At 40.5% G+C, this 15,790-nt stretch overlaps 1 protein-coding gene across 1 annotated transcript; it reads right to left on the bottom strand.

Moving 5' to 3' along the window:
* Window positions 1-1,307: 1,307 nt before the first annotated feature.
* Window positions 1,308-3,317, bottom strand: LOC311268058 (tripartite motif-containing protein 16-like; the record flags this gene model as incomplete). The annotated part of the gene is made up of 1 exon (XM_084371405.1): window positions 1,308-3,317. One exon carries the CDS (start codon window positions 3,315-3,317, stop codon window positions 1,650-1,652), a length of 1,668 nt encoding a protein of 555 aa, XP_084227531.1. The 3' UTR covers window positions 1,308-1,649.
* Between the last annotated feature and the right edge of the window lie 12,473 nt (window positions 3,318-15,790).

Raw genomic sequence — 15,790 nt, 5'->3', positions numbered from 1 at the left:
TGGGTTTTGGACTGTTGATTGGAATACAAAGGACATTTGGAGACATCACCATTTGTTCTGGTAAAATGTGATGGGACCTGTTTTTTTTTTCTGATCATAAAAATAATTGGGAGATTAATCGATAATGAAAATCATCTTTATTTTTTCCGCATTTTTATAGACTGAACAACTAATTGATTAATTGAGAAAAAAAATCTTCGAATGAATCCATTTTGAAACAATAATTTTTGCATTTGCAGCCCTAATAAAAATAACAACAACAACAACAACAACAACAACTATACTTTCATACGAATGGGCAAATGTTATTTTCCATCAGTGGATTATTTCAAACAAAATTAAATCTAAAATTAGGACAATACATATTATACTATAATTATTAATACAAGACTGTGAGCAATTGATTAATGAATTAAAAATAACCTTCAATAATTAATATTTCCTTTCTGTGAATATTGGAGCCAGCTAACATGTTACCTGAGTTCTGACAGGAGCTGGAAGTGGAACTCTTCACCTGCGAGACCAAGTGCTCAACTGTTGACCAGTGAAAACTGTGAATCAATAAAAACAAAGTGAACTGTGGACATCTTCAGGAACCAGCTGTTGAAGTGTCCTCTGCTGGGTTTCGCCCTGAGAAATACCTGCAGAGCAAAGGCTTCTGCCGTGTGCTCGATGAACGCTGTAGTAAAACATCATAGAGCACATAAGTCTTCCATAAAGTGATTTATGTCAAGTAAAGAATTAGAATATCTGACATAAGGGTGGAAAATGTATGATTGTTAGTGGAGGGATTGAGAAAAGCATCAGTTTTGGAGGCCCGTCGGGACCATTTTTTAGAACATGCTAAGGGCTTATTTTGCTTTATTTTTGAGTATTTGGCATACGCCATGGAGACGATGTCAGATATTAGAACTGTCCAGCTGCTGAGATCAAGGGGAGATTGTCAACTCAAAATGATCAACTCAGACATTCAACATTTTTCTGAGAATCACGATCAAATACATTTAAAAATGCACGACTTTGGCTCTGGTTGAGCATGTAACCTGCAAAGTAACTAGTTACTAAAGTTGGTAAAGGTTCCATTTTTGACTTAGTAAAAATACAAGTACTGTGCCCAAACTTCAGCAAACAAACTCTCATATTAGTTTCACATGTTCTCCGTCAGCTCTGTATGAAACCCTGAATGAAGACGAGAAGAAAAGACTTTGTTCATGTTTGTTTATTCATGATTTAAAGCTTTAGTTTGTTCACACATCCCATCAGTAAAGTCTGTTAAACGACTGTTGTTCAATGATTTCATGAACAGATTCACTTCATTCACACAATCAGTTTGTTGGAGCAGAATCTCAGCTATGTACAAGCAAATAATGAAGCATCTCCTTACTGATTATAATCATGTAAACTGAACTCTGATCATGAGCAGTGAGCGCCTCCATGGCTGAACAGACACAGGAAGGAGTGCTGCCTGAAATAAGTCAAACATTTACAGAACAACAAGAAGACGTCAAAGTACCTCCCATAATGTTTGATTGACAGGTGATCTGTGTGCAGTGAAGAAATGCCACAACAATCAGCTCTCAGCAACAATGATGGAAACAAAACAAGTTTGAAGAAATTAAACAGAATTTAACCTACTGTCCCTGAAATGACTATTTGAGTTTACAAAACTCAGCAGAGTCAGAAAACAAGTAAAACCGAAGTCCAGCATAGAGAGGCTGAGTGAATGTGGTCTGGACTCTGTGGAGGAGAGTCATGGTTTCAGAGATGCTGTAGAAGGACAGAATACCTGCACGGTGATCCAGGTACACTCCAACTCTGGAGGACCGAGGACCTGAGACGGGAGTTTGGACATAGTGGTACCAAAAGTTATAACTGTTTGTGTCACAATATAACATCCAAGATTTGTCATTGTATCCAAATCCAGATTCATCAGAGTCCCCTGCTCTGCTGATATTCTTGTATGCGACTGCTACACGGACTCCTCTCCCTCTCCACTCCACCTCCAAGTAACAACGTCCAGTCAGACTCTCTCTTCTCAGGACCTGCTCCCACCCAGTGAATCTGTCTGGGTGACTAGAATAAGACTGTTGTTGTCTCATGTATGTTGCTTTTCTGTTCCCCTCAGATAATAACAGATGTCTGTATGCTGTGTTTGGATCCAGTGTGATGTCACGTGAATATTTTAAGAAGTCAGCTCTGGTCATGTTCTCTGGTTGTGACAGTAAAACATCCACTTGAGTCACTGTCAGTGAGATGTTTGTCCATGTCTCTCTCAGGGCGTCCTGTAGTTTGTCTCTGACCTCTGACACAGCTGCTGTCACATACTCAAAGTACTTCAGAGGACGGATATTGATGCTGGATGAGTGTGTAGACTCACTGAGTGCTGACAATGAGGGGTAGTTGTGTAGAAACTGGTTGTGATCCTCTGTGTGTGAGAGCTTCTTCAGCTCAGCGTCTTTCCTCTTCAGCTCAGTGATCTCCTGCTCCAGCTTCCCCTGAAGCTCTTTGACTCGACTCACTTCAGTTTCCTGCTGGGATGTGACCTGCTGCTTCACATCAGAGCGTCTTTTCTCCATGAGACGGATCAGCTCAGTGAAAATCTTCCCACTGTGCTCCTCTGCTTTATCAGCAGAGCGATTGATGGCCTCCACCTCCTGTTGAAGCACCTTCACATCTTCCTCTCTGTCCTGGATTCTCTGCTGGATGTTTTGTCGACTCACCTTGAGCTCTCTCTGCCTCTCAGTCCTCTCTGCTGCAGCTGACACTGTGCCACGGCCTTTATGTTCGTCCACAGAGCAGGGATAACAGATACACTGCTGATCAGTACAGCAGAACATCTTCATCACCTCATCGTGACGAGAGCAGATGTTAACATGGAGCTTCTTGGAGGGCTCCACCAGCTTGTGTTTTTCATAGGCAGGGATTTCAAAGTGAGGCTGGAGGTGTTTCTCACAGAAAGAAACCAGACAGACCAGACAGGACTTTAATGCTCTCAGTTTCCTCCCAGTGCAGACATCACAGGCCACATCTTCAGGTCCAGCATAGCAGTGATCAGCAGGAGCAGCTTGGAGTCCAGTCTTCTTCAGCTCCTCCACTAAAACTGCTAACATGGTGTTTTTCAGCAGCTCAGGCCTCTCTATGAAGCTCTTCCTGCACTGAGGGCAACTGTGGATCCTCTTCTCATCCTCTGTGTCCCAGTGATCTTTAATACAGTTCTTGCAGTAGCTGTGTCCACAGGGAATAGTCACCGGATCCTTCAGTAGATCCAAACAGATCGGACAAGAGAAGGAGTCCAGCTGAACTCCTCTCTGCGCCATTTCACCTCTCAGTGACGACTGTCTGAGTTTCACTTCCTGATAACTGAAACTAGTTTGAGCTCTGATCAGAACAGCATATGTGTGTGCAGTGAATGAGGCCTGTCAGCTCAGTTACACCCAACTGCAAACTGTAGTTTGTTGTGTGGTTATAAACCTGTGACTCACTCCAGGACGAGGAGCAGCTCTGTGAATCTGAACTTTACTTCCTCTTTTACAACGAAGCCTCAGTTAAAACCTGCTCCACATTTGAAAACATCAAAGTTTTTAGTTGTAAAATATTTTTTGGCTCCTCAGGATTTGCTGATACATCTCTTCCTCTGATTCTGTTCACTTTTCTTTTCCTGGTTAAAATCAGCTGGCTGACTGTAGGGAGTTATCAAACAAAACTCTCATAAAGATTCAAGCTGCTGTATAATAGTTTTCTCACACAGTTAATGATTTACTTTGAAGCATTTGTGACTCATCCTGAGCCAAAGCAGCATTTCAAGCTTCAGATGTGTTGAAACAAAAATCATCAGACATGTTGAGGTTAACTGTGAATCCAGAATGAACAGAATGAACCAGATCAGCTGCTTCTGCTGTTCATCTGTGGATTCATATGAATCAATGTATCTGTACAATTGACACACTTTGGTTTGTTTTTTGTATTTGATTATTAGTTTTAGTTTTTTCAAACTGTGATGTCACCTGTTGGTTTGAGGACGACCATTTTGAAGCCTTTTGGCATCACGGTCGTCGCCGTCCTGATGATGATAAATTCATCAGGAAACTGTTTACTGAGCTCATAAATCAAGACAGTAGTGGCATTTTCTCATAAGCTTACATACAATCAGACTTCTGTTTGAAACAAGTGGAGTCGCCCCCTGCAGGTCATTAGACAGAATGCAGATTTAAGACACTTCTACATTGGCTTCATTCTTTAGACCCTGAAGCTCCGTCCATATTTTATACAGTCGATGTTTTTCACGACTCAGACTTTATATTTTTATTATCAGCTTAAAGTTATTAAAGCTTTACAAATAGACAGAAACACTGTAAGTGTAACTGTCTATTTGAATGGAATATTAATTTTTTCTCTTCTTAATACAAAATAATCCTGCAGATGAGCTGGAAGCGCCCCTATTAGCTGGAAAACACAATGGGTCCACATCAAATAGTCTAACATGGTCCAAGTTTAAATTTGATAATAATATCACTGAAAATAAACACTTTTTTTTCTCTGAGGAAATATTCAGGCATCTGGCAAAAAAACCCGCCATACTGTGACCTCTAAATGCCCCAGGAGCAAAAACTCATTACTGTTCTTTATTTTCTTATTCACACTAACTTTGTGCATAAAAAGTTGTTTAACTTGCCACTTGTACATTGGTCTTTACTGCCCTCTAGTGGAATTTCTTAGTACAAGATTGTGAAAACAAATAAGCATAATTTATATTATATGGTTTTATATATGTGTGACATACGGAAGCCCTGAGGGGCAAGTGAAAAATTCTTTTGTTTTTGTAGTGCTCCATTTTCTTGCCCATCAGGGCTTCGGTAGTGACAAATCTCCAGGTACCATGTATGCAAACATAATGTAGGGCAGAGGCCCCGCTCCAGAGATGAAGGTTGCAGGTTAGAGCTGGGATTCAGACCCACACCTCCAGAGGAGACCGCAACCTAGTCCTTAGACTACTAGACTGTTTCTGTTTTTTTTTTTCAATCCGACAATATAAAAGACAAAGAATTCTGATGTGATAGCAGAGTGACTGAAATGTTATTAGAGAGGTGAATACATCTCGCTGACTGAGCTTTTTCTGATTGTTGACACTCATTATTTTCTGATCATTTGATAAGTATGGGGCCATTATTGTAGCAAAACTATTAACAAATGTGTGTGAAATGTTCTGTAATAACAATCCGTGTGAGCGTGATCAGATTTGTAAATGTTTTAAAAAAATCTCCAAATGTGTATTGAGATTTGTGAATGTGTACATTATTTCTGCATGTGTATTCAGAATCTGTGTGTAATTGGTTTGTAAATGTGTAAAAAAAAACATCTCAAATTCTGTATTCAGATATGCATCGTATTGATCGTTGTTAATGTGTAGATAAATCTGTAAATGCATACATAGAGATGTTTAAATGTTTTGCTCCAGGAGCTGGAAGTACAGACGAGTACAACTCAGACAGGCCTCTTAATTCAATACTACGTTCCTGCAGTAACAGAAGCTGCATTTTCCGGACCGCAGTTTCAGGACCCTAGTTTAATGCTTTTTGTTATACACTGCCTGAGACTGAGTCACACACTCTGATATTTCGTTGGGCCGCCTTTAGCTTTGATTACGCCATGCATTCACTGTGGCATCATTTTGTTAAGCTTATTCAGTGTCACAACATTTAATTCAGTCCAGAGTTGCATTCATTTTTCACCAAGATCTTGTATTGATGACAAGAGAGTCGGGCCGCTGAGTAAAGTCTTCTCTGTATTGTTAATGACCAGCTCCAGTGTTTATCTTTAGTTGTCAGACTTTAATGAAACTTGGCAGGGACACACACAGCATACAGCAGTTACTTCTGTACATACATGTCTGGTAAGCATGCTCACACTCGCCTTACTATGCTTTTACCTCTGATCACATGTCAGTACGCTATATTAGCCAGTCCCTATTATTAACTGATTACATTACATTCAGCAGCACATCCCAAATTCTCAGTGGGTTTAAGGTCTGGACTCTGTGGTGGTGGTGGCATGATGTCTCATACTCCCTGGACCACTCTTTCACAGTTTGAGCCCGATGAATCGAGGCATTGTCATCTTGGAACATGCCCGTGCCATCAGGGAAGAAAATATCGATACATTGATGAGAAAACCTGGTCTTTCAGTATATTCAGGTAGTCAGGTAGTCATGTTTTGAGCACATAAGGTTGCTGAAGCTAGACCTGACCAACTGAGTCAACCCCAGATTATAACACTGCCCCCACAGGCTTGTACAGTAGGCACTAGGCATGATGGGTGCATCACTTCATCCCCCTCTCTTCTTACTCTGATGCCATCACTCTGGAACAGGATAAATCTGGACTCAGACCACATGATCTTTTTCCATTGATCCAGAGTCCAATCTTTATGCTCCCTAGAAAACTGAAGTCCTTTTTTTCAGATGAGCCTCACTGATAAGTGGTTTTCTTAAGGCTACACAGCTGTTTAGACCCAATCCCTTGAGTTCTCTTCACATTGTGCGTGGAAATGCTCTTACTTTCACTATTAGACATAGTCGTGAGTTCTTCTGTTTTTTACGATTTGATTTCACCAAATGTTTAAGTGATCTCCGATCAGAAGATGATGGTTCTGTTACAATGCGTAGGTTTGGTACGACCCAGAAGCACGCAACATGGCAGGGAGTTGAGTTGCAAGGAGATTTATTGAGGCTTGCAGGTAGTGAGAGGCTCTGGCTGGAGACTCCGGCTGGAGACTCCGGAGAAGAGGTAGCTCATGGTGGTGCTGGTGGATAGTGTTGCTTGTGGGGTTCAGGAGAGCACAGGGCTAGGGTGTTGGCTGCACAAGTGCTGAGAGCTGGGTCACTGGAAACAGAGCCGCTGGTACTTGGAAACAAGGTGGATCACTGAAGGCAAAACGAAGCAAGGTTAGATCTCTTGATGATATGCACAAAGAACGAGAGAAAACTCTTAAAGCGATTAGCACTGGTGCTGACAAAATCATCTGGCAGCAGGTAGCGGGAAGACCAGGGCTTCGTTCCAAAAACAGTTTGAGTCGCCCTCGCTCACTTGCCCTCAGCCCTTGCTATGACGTCACACGGAGGCCACTTGGAGGGCGGAGGGAAAGTGGGCGGAGGAGGAGTGAAAGAGGTAAATGGAACACACCTGCCCTCGTTCACTAACAGCCCAGACAATCATGGATCAACCACACGTTGTTGGAGTAGCGCTATACTGCCTATTCCAAATTACACAAAATATGCAGAGACTCATTTCATTGAGACGAAGACGTATTCTGCGCTTGATGGCAATATGTATCAAATTTTATTCAGGCAATTCATTATTTATTTATTTTTCTTTACCTTATAATTTTAAGTTTTGTTGTTTAAATACATTTAACCTACTTTAAGTTTAGTTGACATTAGTTTTAGTTTTAGATTGTTTTTTTTCCCTGATACTTATTAGGCCTGTTACCACCACCATCCTCCTCCTTCTCCTCCTCATTGTCTTTATGGCCTTAATTGTTAAAGATTGTTGTTCAGACAACAATACAAACACAACACTTAAAGTCATGTAGGATAGACGTTACAGGCAACAATGTTCTTTGGTGGTAAATAGACAGCAGACAATGGTGTTTGAGGTTCATTATCGCCACCGCATGGACATATTTTTCGTGCACCACTGCAATGCATTGTGGTTGATATACAGCTCTGGAGTGACCATCGTTGTTGACTCGATCACTCAGCCCTCAAGGGTCGATCTCACCGGAGTTCACTTCAGCTGTTCAGAGAAATGGAACAGCCCTTATGATGGCGGCGGGGATTCCCCCGAGGGCAAGTGCTTAGGGCAAGTGAGCGAGGGCGACTCAACCTGTTTTTGGAACGCAGCCGAGGGCTTTTCATCAGGCACTGATTGCCAAACTGCTGCAGGTGTGTGCGTGTCAGCAGCTCCTGGTGAAGGGAAACCTCACCCAGCCTCTCAGTGCATCTCTGCAAGCACAACAAGCACTGAAACCAAATCATCAAAAACACAAATCCAACACAGAAACATGACTGACAGGTTCACCACTATCCTTCCAGGTTTTAATGATGGGTTGGACAGTTTTTGACCCAGTTTTAGTAGTTTCAGTAATCTGCTTAGGTGTTTTCTTTGCTTGATGCAGGCCAATAATTTGACCCTTCTGAAACAGATACTAAAGTATCTTTTCCACGACCACAGGATATGTCTTCTGACATGGTTGTTTAAGAAATGAGAAGCTCCTCACTGCATCAGTTAGGGTTAAATAACTTGTTGTCAGCTGAAACAGGCTCTTACCTATAGTTAAATCCAGGTGGTGACTTTTTTTGGCCAGGCAGTGTAGCTTTGAAGGTTTATTCCACCCAAATAATACTTTGTGACTCATTATTTATAGTTTTAATGGTTGATTCCACCTAAATAAAACTTTGACTCATTTTCTATAGTTTAAAGGTTGATTACACCCAAATACTGCTTTGCCTTGCAATTAACCTTGGTGCCAAGACTTGCAATTTGTATAAGTAGCAGAATTAGCTTATTATACTCATGGGAAAAAAAATGAATGTACTATGATGACTTTCACTACTGTTCTGCCAAGACAGAGATCTGCAAATGTGTGTTTGGATTTGTCTGTGTGCCTCAGTAGCTACACATCTCTAAAATTCTTATAGTTAGGCTGGTTAGGCTATGCTTCTTTTCCTGCTTTGTTGTAGTTATATTACTGTACATTGCACTGACTGCCTGGGCATTCCTGGTGTCACCTTCTTTCGGCCCCACAGGGGCAGGCTGCAGGGGGATCTTCCAAGCAGAGGTGGAAGTTAGTACTGTCCGGTCCTCCTCTGTTCCACCAATCACCCTTTCAATCGTAGCCACCCTAAGACTTTTACAAACATGGACTTTGAATCCAGTGATCTGAGTTTAAATCTCAGTGGAATCTAATAGTTCTGAAAAGAACAGGTAAAATAATTGAGTTAAAACTTAATACAACTTTCAATGCAATTCAATGCTATCTGTCTCAGGTCATGTTCAGAAGCACTTTATCTGCTCTGCGTATTGAAGCAGAAGCTGAGTGTTTTGATAATCCCACTGTGTGTCTGTCAGTTTGTTTGAGAGTTATTCCGCCCTCAACTGGCCAAAATTTTAAATAATATTTATATGTAGTGGTACCATAGTGTAATGATTAGCATTTTGGACTTTAAATCCAGTGATCTGTGTTCAAATGTCGGTGGAACCTGGTTTATTGTAGGTGAGACACAAAAGACCTTAAATCAAAATAACAACAAAATATAATATTGAAAGTCTGTACAAATCAAAATCAAATCAAATCAAATTTTATTTGTATAGCCCAAATTCACAAATCACAGTTTGCCTCAGAGGGCTTTACGATCTGTACAGAGAAGGCACCCTCTGTCCTTCGACCCTCGATTCGAGTGAGGAAAAACTTTCCCCAAAAAAAGCCCTTTTAACAGGGGAAAAAAAAAATGCGGAAGAAACCTCAGGAAGAGCCACAGAGGAGGGATCCCTCTCCCAGGACGGACAGACGTGCAATAGATGTCGCATGTACAGAGCAGATCAACGAGATCACAATGTATACAATTATAATGGATGGTTGACAGGAATGAAAGTACATAAAGAGGTATTACAGCAATAATAATGAAATGCACCTAATGGAAATGTGATTACTAGTAATAACAGTAGTAGTGGTTAACGGTAAGGATAGTATGTAGTAATGCATTACAATAATAGTAGTGAAACGTATGTAACAGAGATATGACTAATATTAGCAACAGTAGTGGTGGGTGTCAGGCAGGGCCATGGCAGTAGGCGCAAACCAACGATCAGGCAGGGCCATGGCAGTAGGCGCATCCACGATCCACGACCCGGGCGCGACCAGGATCCATGGGAGCCTGTAGGACTAGAAAGCACAAGGACTCCGGGGAAGAAGTGAAGTCAGTGACATGCAGAGATGGGGCATGTATACAGGCATAATGTATACAGATGGAGAGGAGAGGAGGAGAGAGAAGCTCGGTGTATCATTTGTCCCCCGGACTGGGCCTATAGCAGCATAACTAAGAGCTGGTCCAAGACAGGCCTGGGCCAGCCCTAACTATAAGCTATATCGAAAAGGAAGGTCTTAAGTCTACTCTTAAAGGTAGAGAGGGTGTCCGCCTCCCGGACCAAAACAGGAAGATGGTTCCACAGAAGAGGAGCTTGATAACTGAAGGCTCTGGCTCCCATTCTGCTTTTGGAGACTTTAGGAACTACAAGTAATCCTGCGTTCTGGGAGCGTAATGCTCTAGTTGGGTAATAGGGTAGTATGAGCTCCTGGAGATATGATGGTGCCTGACCATTAACAGCTTTGTAAGTGAGGAGAAGGATTTTAAACTCTATTCTTGATTTTACAGGGAGCCAGTGCAGAGAGGCCAATACAGGAGTAATATGATCTCTTTTCTTAGTTCCTGTCAGTACACGTGCTGCAGCATTCTGGACCAGCTGGAGACTCTTTAGAGACTTGTTAGGGCAGCCTGATAATAGAGAATTACAATAGTCCAGCCTGGAAGTAACAAATACATGGACTAGCTTTTCTTGCGTCTTTTTGAGACAGGATGGGCCTGATTTTTGCAATGTTACGTAGATGAAAAAATGCAGACCTTGAAATTTGTTTTATGTGGGAGTTGAAGGACATATCTTGATCAAAGATAACTCCCAGATTCCTGACGGTGGTGCTGGAGGCCAAGTTAATGCCATCCAAACTAGCTATATCATTGGATAATGCATCTCTAAGGTGTTTAGGACCAAGTACTATAACTTCGGTTTTATCTGAACTTAACAGCAGAAAATTGCAGGTCATCCAGGTCTTAATGTCCTTGAGACATGCATGGAGTTTAGTTAGCTGATTAGTTTCATCTGGCTTTATTGATAGGTATAATTGGGTATCATCTGTGTAACAATGAAAGTTTATGGAGTGTTTCCGAATTATATTTCCTAGAGGGAGCATATATAAGGTGAATAGTATGGGTCCAAGCACGGAGCCTTGAGGAACACCATGACTAACCTTGGTATACAGGGATGACTCATTATTAACATGTACAAACTGAAATCGATCCGATAAATAGGACTTAAACCAGTGTAATGCGGGTCTTTTAATGCCAATTAAGTGTTCCAGTCTCTGTAGTAGAATGTGATGATCAATGGTATCAAATGCAGCACTAAGATCTAGCAAGACCAGGACAGAGACAAGTCCTTTGTCAGAAGCGATTAGGAGGTCGTTTGTAACTTTCACCAGTGCCGACACTGCTATGATGTGCTCTAAAACCTGATTGAAAATCCTCATATAAACTATTGTTATGAAGAAAGTCACATAGCTGGTTGACGACTGCTTTCTAAAGGATCTTGGAGAGGAAAGGGAGGTTGGATATAGGTCTATAGTTGGCTATAGCTTCTGGATCAAGATTAGGCTTTTTAAGGAGCGGTCTAATTACAGCTAGTTTAAAGGATTGTGGTACGTATCCTGTTAATAGAGACAGGTTGATCATTTCTAGTAGAGATGAGCTAATTAAAGGTAAAGTTTCTTTCAACAACCTAGTTGGGATGGGGTCTAGGAGACAAGTTGTTGGTCTAGATGAAGAAATCATCGAAGTTAGTTGGTGGAGGTCAATGGGAGAGAAGCAGTCTAAATATAAGTCAGAATTTACAACTGTTTCTGAGGTTCCTGTGTTTAAAGATACAATACAATACAAGGTAACAGTAGATATTTTATGGTTCATGGGGTAATATGCAGCATAACGTTACAAAGTCATCTGCCAGGAACGAGTATGCACTTGACTATTTGGCAACCCAGTGCCTTTCTTGAGGTTGTATTGTGGCAAAAGTTGACACAAACTAAAAATGAATTCTTGCATATTCTATACGTTTGTTGCAGCAATATGCTGAAGTACTTCGACCTGTAGCATATTGTATTTGCTGGATAAGCAAAAAATGGACATTGCAATTTGGTTATTTGAGAAATGAACTGTGTCTTGAATGCTTTTCCAGAAAAGGGTACTATATCCTGAAAAATATGATATAATACATTAAATATGTTCATGTTTTATTTATACAAGGTTGTCCAGTTCCCTCTCTTTTTCATGGGCATCCTGAATATGTCATGATATAGTACATTATAGTACACAATGCCATGATATATCATGGCTCAACTTTTGCCACAATACAATCTCCAGTAAGGTGCTGTGTTTGCCAAACATGCAAGTGCACATTCCTTTGTAACATTTTGCTGTACATGACCTTGTGACTGTGATGACGAACCATAAATGACCCTCTGTTCCATTAGGCAGTCTCTATAGCCTCTACACACATTTGAGTGTACATTGTAATGTTGTTTTTATTGTGAGCTCTTGTCTGTATTCCCTGCCTCAAATTAGGTTCCACTGAGATTTGGACTTGGATCTCTGCATTCAAAGTCCAGTGTGCTAACCATTACACCATGGAACCTCTATGTAGCTAGTTCACATCACATATTAATTTAAATTTTTTTTTGATGTTCTGTTTAACGTTGACTAATTTTTGGCCTTTATATGGCTTCATTGATAGGACAGCTTCAAAGAGATGACAGGAAACAGGATGAGAGAGAGGAGGTGACATGCAGCAAAGGGCCTCAGATCGGACTCGAACCTGGGGCCGCTGCAGCGAGGACAAAGCCTCTGTACATGGGACGGCTGCTGTGAAAATGAATCAATATACATTTTATGTATGTATATATAATGAAAATGTATAAAAAATATATATTTTTCTCTTTCATTATGAGATTAACATATTCATTTGGAGAAGCTTCCTGGAGAAAGATAATTGATTGTTGAGTCCCATCCCCAGACACCAACCCAAAGAATGAGTGTTTGACAACCTGCGAATGAGACACAACAATCAACCTTCTTTCCCCAGGAAGCAAAAAGTTACTGCTTTTAAAACAAGATGGAACCTGTCATGGGATTCAAGTCTTTGTTGATCTTGAGAGTTTATCACTGAAGTTTTTAACATTAACATACTGATAGATTATAGTTAACGTCCACTAAGTATAACAATGGTTTCACTTTGCTTCAAAGCTACGTTCCAGTGAAAGTGAAACCTCTCATTTTCAGATTTCTGAGTAATGTTGTTCTGTGCCTTCAGTAAACTGTTTAAGATGAAATGTTACTATATAATTAATTTTAATATCTGGCACTTGAGCTCTGTATTCATCATGTCACCAAACGGTATCACATGTTTTGAAGGCAGGTGTTGGGATCTCGATGGGGTTTTTAGATGGAGTGAAGACGCCCCCTTGTGGTTTGAACTGACCACATCGCCTCTGTGCAGATAAAATAGTTATAAACAGTTCATAAATACTATCAATTCTCACCGATAACTGTCACACTCTGCACAGATATAAGTCTAAAAGATGATTGCAACAAGTAATTTACTTTTTTAGTCAGACATGATTTATTCATACAAAAAATATTATAAAACATAGAAATATACAGCAAGATTGACATGTCAAGCTGAAATGATGAAAGCAACTGTGGGAGCTCTTTAGCATTTGAGAATGATATCACCATTTATCCATTAATTTCAAAACACAGTAGTGTTAAAGTGACAGATCTACTGATTGGATGATGAGTGCGATCCAGGTGTTGAAAGAGAGACTGACATCTATGAAGAAAACAAGCCTTGGAGCTGCACTTTAACACAAAAACAGCAGAGCAGTGTTTGAATGAACAGTGCGAATGTGTTGAATGTGAGGTTTCTTAGAAAAATGCTGCCATCTACTGGGTTTAACTGTTAACAACATGTGCAGGTTGGCTCTTAAATATGGTTATATTTTAGGCATGTCATGTGTTTGCCTTCTACTGCAAATCCATGCAGTATAGAGGGTATGTAGATATACATACATATTACTACATTCCTGCTGATATGTTAATTTGAGCCAAACTAGGCTCCATAGAAGTAGGCATTGTTAAAACCCACTGACCTGATTAACGAAAGGTAAACCATTCCAGCGTATATGTCAGAGTGACAGGATGTCACTCTACTTATTTTGAAAGGTATGGCATAGTGAAATATCAACATTCAACCCAGACCAAGTTTTTTAGATGTAAAAGATAAAAAATTTTGTAGAAAATGTTTAAAAAAACATTTTTTTAAGACCTATAAATGCATGAGACATGGTTGGATAAAAATGCTATGTGATCTTGGTGTAAAAATGAGCTGCTAGGCACCTATTAACCCCTCTTTCCTCTTGCTCATCGTGCAGTATGTACAGTTTTTCTGTGCAACAATACTACCTTGCTCCAGGATTGCTGTGTGGCAGTTTGCCTAGTTAATTTAGAAACATGCAAAAAAACAAAAAACAAAACAAATAATGAAGGTCTTAAAACCATATTTTGACACAGGGACCCTCTTCAAGACATCAAGATCAGATAATAAAGGACCCTCCAGTCGATGTTGAGCTGTAGTGTTACAGCTAAATACATTTTCGGCTGAATTACCACAAAATAGCTGACACGCACTAAGCCTGGAGCTTTCACTGGGGAGCTTGAAGTCAGAGTTTCGGATCAGTTACTTAATAATCCAGCCTTGCTTTCAGATCAGCTACTGTCTTAGATCCAGTCAGGGTCTCTTTGTTCAGGTCCAGTCATACTAGAAAGAGATATTTATCTGAGTGCCTTGACAAAACAATGGGTCCCAGAAGCTTGGTAACATAGTGACTTGTAGGCAAACTACTGCTAGCCAGCTAACTGCTGACACAGTAGGTACCCAGAATACACTAGCACTAGTGAGTCACTAGCCCTTAATCATCAGAAAAACAACCATATAGATCGACTGTGAAAGCAGCTCATTATGACCCATATTTATGTGTGTTGTTAGGTGGCGACCTCTAGTGGCCTCTAGTTATTAAGGCAACAAAGGACGAAGTAAGGAGACGTAGTATAAAGAGCAACAAGTCTGTATAGGGAGGAGGTCAGGGAGGGAGGGAGGGATGGATGGGTCGAACAGGGCTTTCACTCAGGAGACCACTGTTTGTGGTCTGTGAGAAAGTGCAGTTAATGGTGACTTTTTTAATGTAAGCTAGGTATGTTACGTCATACATTCATAACTAAAGTTGGATAAGTAACAGGTATTTTAAGCCAAACCACAATGTTTTCCTAAACCTAACCAAGTGGTTTTAGTGCCTAAACCTAACCAAACTGAGCATGCAACGAGTGTTTGATATGCCAGTCGCATGTTAGCTCATGTCATGTTGTGTTGGGAATCGTAATATACAGTATAGGTCATTTTGGGACCAGGGTCGTTCACTCCCTGCTGAGTTTGTGTGCAGGAGAATGAACATACCACTTACCAAATCTGTCTACTTACCAAAGAAAGAGTTTTAATGAATACGACAAAAAGCTCTCCTGCATAACAAACTTGTTAATGGCTAGTTAGCTTGACTTCACACAGTTTATCCAAATGTCATGTTTGTACCATTTCCTGTCTCGTAACTTTCCACTGCATTGGAGTATGAGGAGAAATTTCAGTGGTAGATATCTCAAAATCTCAGCAAAAGGACAATATATCACGAGGGGTTAGTGAGAGAATATCTTCCAGTGTGATGATCTGACCTTTTAAGAAATAAATCTAGGACCTGGTGCTCAAATTTAGTCATTTGAGGGAGTGTTTCTAGCTGGTAATGTGCTCATCCAAAAATGATTTAATGACACACAGAAAAATGACTTTCCTTCACATGGAATTCA

This window comes from Pagrus pagrus (assembly GCF_965226575.1).
Source record: "Pagrus pagrus genome assembly, chromosome: 13".
NCBI classification, from domain to species: Eukaryota; Metazoa; Chordata; class Actinopteri; order Spariformes; family Sparidae; genus Pagrus; species Pagrus pagrus.
This window is presented reverse-complemented; position numbering and strand designations above follow the sequence as displayed.